The sequence below is a fragment of the Monodon monoceros genome, unplaced genomic scaffold (genome assembly GCF_005190385.1).
Source record: "Monodon monoceros isolate NGI ecotype Baffin Bay Population unplaced genomic scaffold, NGI_Narwhal_1 Super_Scaffold_4, whole genome shotgun sequence".
NCBI classification, from domain to species: Eukaryota; Metazoa; Chordata; class Mammalia; order Artiodactyla; family Monodontidae; genus Monodon; species Monodon monoceros.
In genome coordinates, this window is record NW_021703781.1 from 82,041,437 (window position 1) to 82,051,235 (window position 9,799).

General features: G+C 57.9%; 1 protein-coding gene across 1 annotated transcript; it reads left to right on the forward strand.

Moving 5' to 3' along the window:
* The first annotated feature begins 2,041 nt into the window (after positions 1-2,041).
* Positions 2,042-3,203, forward strand: UTF1 (undifferentiated embryonic cell transcription factor 1). The gene is made up of 2 exons (XM_029244846.1): positions 2,042-2,597; positions 2,710-3,203. Exons 1-2 carry the CDS (start codon positions 2,042-2,044, stop codon positions 3,201-3,203), a joined length of 1,050 nt encoding a protein of 349 aa, XP_029100679.1.
* The last annotated feature ends 6,596 nt before the right edge of the window (positions 3,204-9,799 follow it).

The window sequence follows — 9,799 nt, forward strand, 5'->3', positions numbered from 1 at the left end:
GTCCAGACATCGCCAAATGTCCCCTGGGGAGCAAAACTGCCCCCAGAGCCACGGGCCCAGAAGCAGTGACACCCCAATAGCAGCAGCTGCATCCGGTGCCCAAATCTTGGTTTCCAGATGCCATTCAAGCCTCCGAGAAAAGGAAATGGCTGACTGCAGGGCTTGAGTGGGGAAAGTACCAGATGAGCCAGGAGCTCGGAAGTGCTACAAGCGGTCTTGGGGGTGGGAGGGTAGATCACATCAAAAGGACACGGGACAAAAGGGAAAGAGCTGTGAAGACTCCCCACAGCCAGAGCTGGGCTGTCTGAGCCCCCACGTACGACAGTGATGGGCAGTGACCCAGGAACAGGACAAAGGTCCATGAGTCCACACTGGAGTAAACGGACAACTGAATGAATAAATAAACGGGAGGAACTGGGAGAAATCCAAAGTGTGGAGGTGTGGTTTGTTACCCCCTCGAGTGTGGGCGGCAGGGGACCTAGTGACCAGCCCCCACTGCAGGGCAGGACAGGAAGAGGGTGACCTGACAGTGGGGAGAGGCAGGCACCACCTTAACCGGAGATGGGGCTCAGCATCATGGCCCCAAGTCTGCCGACGTCATGCATCCTAACACGAACTAATAAGATGGCACATCACCTCTTGGGTCTCGTCCCAGAACCCAGAACCCCACTCTAATCATGAGAAGACAGCAGACAAACCCAAATTGAGGGACACACCACAAAACACCTGACCCGTCTCCTCAAACTGTCAAGGACGTGGAAAACAAGACTTAGAAACAGCCACGGCCCAGGGGAGACTGAAGGGACAGGATGACTAAATGCAGCTCAGCGCAGGGATGGGATCCTGGGACAGAAAAGGGGCATCAGTAGAAAACCAGGCACAACCCAGTAAGTCTGCGGTTTCGTCAACGCTAACTTCTTAGCTCTGCCAAAGTTCCACGGACAAGTAAGATGTTAGGGACTCTGTGCTGTCTGTGCCACTCGGACACAGAATTATCCCAACTAAGGAGCTTTACAAAACTACTGTAGCCAGTATACAGAAATACAATTGACTTTTGCTTATTTTTGTATTCAATGACCTTGCTAAGCTCATTTATTAATTCTAATAATGTGCTTGTAGGTTTTGTACTTTCCACATATACAAACATCTCACTTGCAAGTGGCGGCTGCTTTCCTTCTTCCTTTGCTATCTCTATACTTCCTACTCCTTTTTCTTGTCTTATTGCTCTGGCTATGACTTATAGAATAAGGTTGAGCAGAAGCCATAACATTGGGCACCCTTGTCTCATTCCTAATCTCTCAGGGGGGTAGAGGCTCAATACTCTGTATCAACCACAATGTTAACTGTAGCCATTCTTTATCAGAATAAAGAAGTTTTTTCCTGTGAAGTGTGCGTGTGAATTATGACACTACGTCTGACCACTGGCCTGGCTCTTTATCAGATCCAGCAGAAAGCTGTCAGCAGGCAGTGATGAACTCTACCTCCTGCACAGACTAAGAGCACACAAGGAAGAGGGGCGGGGTGCAGACCCAGAACACAATTACGGTTACAAACAACATCTAGGGTGCACCAGAGGAAAAAGGAGAAGGCGCGAGGGAGCCTCTGGAACTGGAAGGTTCCATGGCTTCATCTGCGCAGTGGTGAAAGGTCATGGCACATGCGTAATGACGAATCAAACATTGCGCACCCAAATGCACGTAGCCATATTTGTTTGTACCTCAACTGAGAAGGTTAAGAAGTACAAACGGCGGTTGGGAAGGTTCTTCCCCGCTGGGCGGGCGGGGGCAGAACTTTGCTCCAGGCGCTCAGGGCCTAGAGGCCCAAAGACTGGCCGGGAGACCCAGGCGCCGGAGCAGGCAAGTTGAACTTAGCGCGCGCAGAGGCGGGGCGGGGCGGGGCGGAGCGGTGGGAGGGCCGCCTAGACCCGGCTGGGCTCCGGCGCCCGCTCCTACCGAAGGCGGACGCGCAGGGCCCACCGAGCGCGTGTGCGCGGCTTCTCCCGGGCCTCGGCCCCGACCCCCGCGCGCCCGCCGGCCCCGGGATGCTGCTCCGGCCCCGGCGGCCGCCCCCGCCCGCGCCGCCGTCCCCCGCCAGCCCGGACTCCGAGCAGCGGCTGGCGGGGGGCGTCCCCGCGACCCCGCCCGGGAGGCCCGTCTCGCCCGGCGCGCTGGCGGCGCCCGCGCCCCCCGGGTCGCCCGCATCCCCCGGGTCACCCGTATCCCCGGGCTCGGCGCAGCGCACGCCCTGGAGCGCGCGCGAGACGGAGCTGCTGCTAGGCACGCTGCTGCAGCCGGCCGTGTGGCGAGCGCTGTTGCTAGACCGCCGCCAGGCGCTGCCCACCTACCGCCGCGTGTCGGCCGCGCTGGCCCGCCAGCAGGTGCGGCGCACGCCCGCGCAGTGCCGCCGCCGCTACAAGTTCCTCAAGGACAAGGTCCGCGACGCGCACGGTCAGCCGCCCGGGCCCTTCGACGCGCAGATCCGCCAGCTCATGGGGCTGCTGGGCGACAGCGGGCGCAGACGCGGCCGCCGCCGCTCCCCCGGGCCCGGGCGCCCCCCGCGCGGCCGCCGGCCAGCCCCCGCCGCGCCCGCTGAGCCGGGTAGGTGGGCTGGGGTGGGGGAGGGGCGGGGCGCCTCGGACCCGGGGAAGTGGACTGCGGGCCGGGGGGAGGGGCGGGCGCGCCTCACGCGACCACCCGCTCTGCGTTCCAGGCGCCCCACCGCTGCCCGCCGCCCGAGAACCCGACGCGGACCCCGCCTGGACGCTCAGGTTCAGCCCGTCCCCGCCCAAGTCTGCGGACGCGCCCCGCGCCCCCGGCTCCCCGACGGCCGTTTCCACATTTACCCCCGCGCCCGGCCGCCCCGAGGACCCCGAGCCCTTCCGCGCCCCCGCCTCGCCGCCGCCGCCGCCGCCGTCGTCCCCCGGCCCCACCCGGGAAGATCCCAACTCGCCGCCTGGTCGCCCGGAGGACCACGTGCCCCCGCAGCCCGCGCCGCCGTCGCTGAACGCCGCCCTTCTGCAGACCCTGGGGCACCTGGGCGACATCGTGTCCATCCTGGGCCCGCTGCGTGACCAGCTGCTGACCCTGAACCAGCACGTGGAACAGCTGCGCGGCTCCTTCGACCAGACCGTGTCCCTGGCCGTGGGCTTCATCCTGGGCAGCGCCGCCGCCGAGCGAGGCGTCCTGGCCGACCCGCGCCAGTGAGGCCCGGCCGCCGCGGTCCTCTCTGCAGGGCCGCCCCTCGGCCCTGACCCCTCCTGCGGCCCTCCCCCGCCCCTAACCTAGGTATGGGTTAAATAAAAAGATTGCTTTTTCCGACTTAATCCTGTGAGTGTGTGCGGGCCCCGCACTGAATAGGAATGTAGGGCTGGAGGTCAGGGCGAGGTTAAAATGGCCTCGGGATCCCGGGGAGGGGCCAGGAGGGCTGGGGTGGGCTGGGGCCCCCTTGGGATGCTGCCTGGTCCTACCTACCCTGGCAGGCCAGTCTCCAGTGGGGAGGGGGCTGTGGGCACGTGGAACCCGAGGTCGGGGCCCTCACTGCACGCCAGCTTCTCCACGTCTCCTGACCCTGCCCCCGGGACTTCCCACCCTGCAGACGAGCCATGGTGGGTGAGCCCGGCCGGGCGGGGAGGAGGAGGAGGGAGGGTCCAGGGAAATGGCGACGGCCGGGCTCAGCGGAGCCGGTGGGGGGAGGTATGATCAGTCTCCAGCGCCCACCGCCTGCCGCCCAGGGAAGAGTCTGAGGCTCTTGGCTGAGTTGGGTCAGGGAAAGAGGTGCGGGGCAGGGGGGCAGGAGAGCTAACGCACGCCCAGGGAAGGTGCTCCTTTCGTCGCCAAGGAGGTGACTGGGTGGGGGGCAGCTGGACCTGGGGGTCTGAGATCTTCGACCTTGGCTGAGGCCCGGGTCCTTGCAGTTTCAAGAGGACTTTATCAAAATCGCCCCAGGAGCATTTTCCAAATAGTAACTGAGGGCCCCACCCCGGGCCGGTGGATCAGACCCAGTGGGGACAGGGCGGGGCCGGAGGTGCTCACAGCCGGTGGGAAGGAGGAAGTGGCCCGAGGGGCTGGCCAGCATAACAATGCAGGCTCCGGCTGAATGCGGGGCAGCTTCTCGGCGACTAGGGGCTCATTCAGAGACTTAAGTGATCGCTCTGGGCCACAAAGGTAAAAGAGGGAAGGGTGTCCCCATGGGCCCTACGGTCCTTGCCCTCTGGCATCAGCCCCTCCCCCAGCCCTTTCCTGGAGCCGTCTTCCAGGAGGCCCCAGTAGGGCCCTCTGCCTGCAGGGACCCCGGGCAGACCAAGGCTGCGCCTATCCTTCAGCCGCGTACTGATGGCAGGGCCTGGGGGCTCCGTGTGAAAATCCCAGATCTTCATTTAAGACACACTGGCCTCTGCTCCACGAGGCTGTTTGTGCCCTGGTCCCTGTGAGTCCGGAAGCCACCAAAAACCTGGGGTGGGCTGATTCGAGTTTGTAAACACCCCACCCCACCCCCACACGCCCCCGGAAGGCAAGAGCCACGGGCTGGCGGGGTCTGAGCCTTGGGACACATCCCAGCAAATATGCCAATCCCCCAGGGGTGGGGACGATGTCAGCCGGGACCCTCTGCTCTGGAGAAAGGCTGTTCGGGGGCTTGAAATCCGTGTAAGTCTCCGAGTCTGAGATATTTGGGGGCACCAAGGAGAACCCATCTGCCTTACTGCCCACGTTGCCTGGGGCCCCGGACGCCACATCCCATGGCTTTCTCCTTGGGGCTCTATGCTGCAGTAGTGACTCTGAACACCCCTACCCCGGGCATCGCTAACGTCTTCCGGCCTGGTGAGAGGAGAGAGCGTGTCTCACCCCAACTCCTTGGCTAGTGGCTTTAGTTTTAAACTTCAGCCATTCCTGATGCGTGGAAATTCTCAAATCCCTTCTTCTGGCCCTGCCATGACTCCCTTTGGCTGTGGCTCTCTCGTGGGCCTGTGGGGTGAGGTGTGTCCCTGTCCCGCTCTGTGACACGTGTGTCTTAAGCCGGGCATCCTGGGTTTGGCTCTGCACCTGTGCGGTGGACACACCCCAGTGGGATGGTGTCCCGGCCATGAGAACATCTTTCCCTGTGCCAGACCCCAAGTGCAGGGCAGAGACCCAGCAGGGTCTCCTAGGACCAGTCCTCAGGTTAGTGCCCATCTCGTCTCATCAGTGGCCCCTTGGCTAGCAGATTCACCCTTTTTATTTTATTGTGGTAAAATACACATAACATTAAGTTTACTATCTTACCCATTTCAAGAGTGCAGCTCAATGGCATTAGGTATATTCACATTTTTTGTGCAGCTGTCACCACCGTCAGCTCCAGAACTTCATCTTCCCAAACCGAATCATTAAACACTAACTCTGCAGCCCCCTCTCCCAGCCCCTGGCACCCAGCACCTACTTTCTGTCTCTGTGGATTAAACTGCTGTAGGGACCTCATGTAAGTGGGATCAGACATTATTTGTCTCTCTGTGTCTGGCTTATTTCACCTAGAATAATGTCCACCAGGTTCATCCAAGTCACAGCATATTGCAGAATTTCCTTCCTTTTTAAGACTGAATGATCTTCCATTGACTGGATGGACCACAGTTTGCTTCTCCATTGATCTGTTGGTGGACACTTAGGTTGCTTCCACGTTTTAGCTATTGTGAATAATGCTGCCATGAATAGGGGTGTGCAAATATCTCTTCAAGACCCTGCTTTCAGTTCTTTTGGGTTTATATCCAGAAGTGGAATTAATGGATCACATGGTAGTTCCATCTTTAGTTTTGAGGGGAAACCTCCATACTGTTTTCCAGCCGCTGCCCCATTTTACATTCCCACCAACAGTGCACAAGTGTTCCGATTTCTCCACATCCTCGTCCACACTTCTGTTTTGATTTTGTTTTTTATCTCGGCCATCCTAGCGAGTGTGTCGCAGCACGTGGAATCATAGCAGTGCTGCAGGTACCAGCTGATGCTCGCCTGTCCAGCTGCTTGGTGGACCCATCTAGCTGGTATTTCCACCAGCTGTTCCCTGTGTTCGTACCACGTGAATTCAACTGCACGCCCGTTCTGTCCTGCGGTGCACTGAGCCCCGTGAACAGGGTACCTGTGCCCCCACTAGCTCGGATGACCTCCAGCAGTGACCGTGGGTCCTCCGCTCCCTGCCATGGGGCCCTGCCCCCCCACAGCTTCAGGGCCCTGGGGCTGGCTTTGCTTTTTCCCTTTACCTCACGTCCTCTTAGTGCTGCCCTGTTGTGTGTGCAGGACCAGCCCTGGGCCCTCATCCTGTCGGCCCCCGTAACTCAGGGTGGTAGCCAAGGCTCGCTCCTGGGGCCGGTTTTGTTTCCGTGTGGGCAGCCAGTAGGCTGGAATCCAGTTCCCGCCTCATTCAGCGCCCTCGTCCTTCCACCCAAATTCCGTTTCCTCCCAGGCTGGGGCCAGAGAGAATTCGTTTTCACAGCATGTTCATCCGTCAAGGATCAGGGCTGTAGGGACCTAGAAAAGCAGCTATTTCCAATGAACGATACATTGGTTATAAGGGAACACGTAATGTTAGATGTATTTTCCCCAAAGAGGCATTTAACCCTGTCAGCTTGGGGGCTTCTTTACCCCCGGATAGGGCTACACTCTTTATCTCTAATTAGTTCTGCTACCTGTGCTCCCTCCCATGTCCAGACTGTCCCTAAATTTTTTTTTTTTTAATACTTGCAGAATGAACTTTATTTATTTACTTATTTACTTATTTATTTATGGCTGTGTTGGGTCTTCGTTTCTGTGCGAGGGCTTTCTCTAGCTGTGGCAAGCGGGGGCCACTCTTCATCACGGTGCGCGGGCCTCTCACTATCGCGGCCTCTCTTGTTGCGGAGCACAGGCTGCAGACGCGCAGGCTCAGTAATTGTGGCTCACGGGCCCAGTTGCTCCGCGTTATGTGGGATCTTCCCAGACCAGGGCTCGAACCCGTGTCCCCTTGGCAGGCAGATTCTCAACCACTGCGCCACCAGGGAAGCCCTGTCCCTAAAAATTTAACTGAAGTAAGTTTCCTGTACAACCTCACGTTTCAGAATTGCCCGGCTTCTTGATTCTTGTTGTTCGTCTTCCAAATTAGTCTCTTCTGTACCTGTTCCTCTAATCACACCATCTATACAACGCTCCACTGTCAAAGAGCTTGGTATTCGGAACAGTCTCAAACCGGGGAGTCTGTGGGGTGCTTGGACTCGGGGGCAGGCTCTGAATCCGCATCATTTTTCAAGTCAGTGCAGATGGGGCCTGAGGATATCGATCTACTGTTTTTGCAAAGAAGAAATCCCTAAGATTTGGTAAATGTACGTTTCTGTGATTTATAGTGAGATAAGGATGGCTCCCTCTAGTATTTCCTCCATGCTTTTATTTTTTCTTTCTTTTTTTGGCGGTACGCAGGCCTCTCACTGTTGTGGCCTCTCCCGTTGCGGAGCACAGGCTCCAGACGCGCAGGCTCAGCGGCCATGGCTCACGGGCCCAGCCGCTCCGCGGCATGTGGGATCTTCCCGGACCGGGGCACGAACCTGTGTCCCCTGCATCGGCAGGCAGACTCTCAACCACTGTGCCACCAGGGAAGCCCTCCTCCATGCTTTTGGTCTGCCTAATTACCCCCTTCTCTTACAGGACATCAACCCTGTCTGTGATTTCTTCCCCACTTTTGTGCCCCCTGGGCAACTGTGCCAACAGGCACAATAGCAATGTTTCCCTCTCATCCTGGTTCTGCTGCTAAACTTATTTGTCTGCCAAAAACCACACTGCTCTGTGTTATGGACTGAATGTGTCCCCAAATTCCTATGTTGAAATCAACCCCCAGTGTGGAGGTGTTGGTGGGGTGGGGGGCGTGGTGGGGGTGTTGGGAGGTGATTATGTCATGAGGGTGGGGCCTCATAGTTGGAATTAGTGCCTTTGTAAGAAATGAAATGAGAGAGCTTGCTTTCGGTCCTGCTCCCTGCCAGGCGAGACCACAGCAAGCAAGCAGCCAGCATTTGCTGCTGAAGCCCCCAGTCTGTGGTGCTCTGTCACAGCAGCCAGAGCAGACAGGACACCACTGCCAGTCTACACACGTGCATTCAGGGTTCAGTGCTGCGTCTGTTCCAACATGCTGCCATCTGCCCAGCCCTCCTGCCCACGTGCTGGTTGGCCTCTCCCAGAACTGTCCTCACTTACAATCTGCAGTTTTTAAACAGACAACGGCTACTCCAGGTGGGGCTTTCCTCCCCCTCACCTGGCCCAGATCCAGGCCCTGCGGCGTCCCCGGCATGGACCCTGTGTGTGACCCGTCCTGGTCCTCTTCCCGGGCCTCACAGTGGGATGCAGCCCCTGCCCAGCCTCCATCAGCGGTCAGTGGGGAGTCTCTGGGGCCCATCTCTGTTGGCTGTTTCTCCATGTGAGAGCCACTGTCCTTTCTGGTCCAGTTTCTCTGCCCATCGTGGGTCTAACCCAGTTCCTTTCCCTTCAGGACCCCCGTGGGCATCCCCTTCCTGCCTTCATTTTCTGAGTGCTTGGCTCTGATCCGTTCCTTCAAGGGCCCTCCTGGCCTCCAAGAAAGGTCAGATTCCTGGCTGATGGGTGGTAAGTCTTACTCTTCACTGTGTCAACTGGGCCATGATTAATCCGCCTGCATTTTATGGTTCTGTCTTCTACCAGATGTTTCACTAACGTTTGTCACCACACCCACACCATTCTCTCCCAAAAGCCCGCCTTTGTCAACAGAGCAGAAGGTCCCGTGTCCCTCGCCAGGCTGCCACCTGCCCTCCCCACCGTGTCAGAGTCACCACAGCTTTTAGAGCGCTGCACTACTTCTCCCCATCCTGTCTGTGACCCCTGACCCCACGTGACTCAGCCCTGCTCACGCGCAGCTCTGTGGATCAGCCTGTCCCATTTCGTGTCATCACAGATGGCGTTAGTCACCGTGGCTGCCGCCGTCTGCAATGCCTGTCATCTTTGTCACCAGAATCTCCCATAAGGGGGTCCTTTCCTGAAGACCCCCGGGGTCAGTGCCCTCACCATGTGCATAAGCAGGTGCTTGTCTGCCTCGTCTTGGTTCATTGCTGTTTCTAATAACAGCACCAAGCAAAAGAACTCTCTGGGGTGATGGGAATGTTCTAGAACAACACTGTCCAATTCGACAGCCACCAGCCGCATGTGGTCACTGAGCTCCTGAAACATGGCCAGTGCAACAGAGGAACTGAATTTTTTTTAATAGATATTTATTTATTTTTCTTTATTTTGGCTGCGCCAGGTCTTAGTTGCAGCATGCATGTGGGATCAAGTTCTCCAGCCAGGGATCGAACCCGGGACCCCTGCATTGGGAGCACAGAGTCTTACCCACTGGACCACCAGGGAAGTCCTGGAACTTAATTTTTTAATCTAAATTAATTTATGTCGCCACATATGCCTCAGAGTTCCACATTCAGTCCTTGTGTATAATTCTGTTTTATTCTAGTGCCATTGGTTTCAGCTTCCTATCTTCAGAATCTCACCTTGAAATTTACATTTATCAGCAGCAAAATCCCATTCCTTTCACCAAAGACAAAGCCCTGGAGTCAACAGGGTCACCACAGGCCCCTTTCTGAGTCTCAGACTTACGGCGGACTTACCAAATGCAGCCTGAACCCGCCCCCTTACCACTCCGACCCCGTGTCTCTGGGGGACAGATGCAAGACCACAGGGCCAGGCTGCGGGCAGTGACATTCAGTCTGTCTTCTTTCGGAGGACCTTGCCCGCACGAGGCCACACCCCAGCGTGGCCCAGCGCCTCCTGCCAGAGGTCTTCCCGGGACCAGA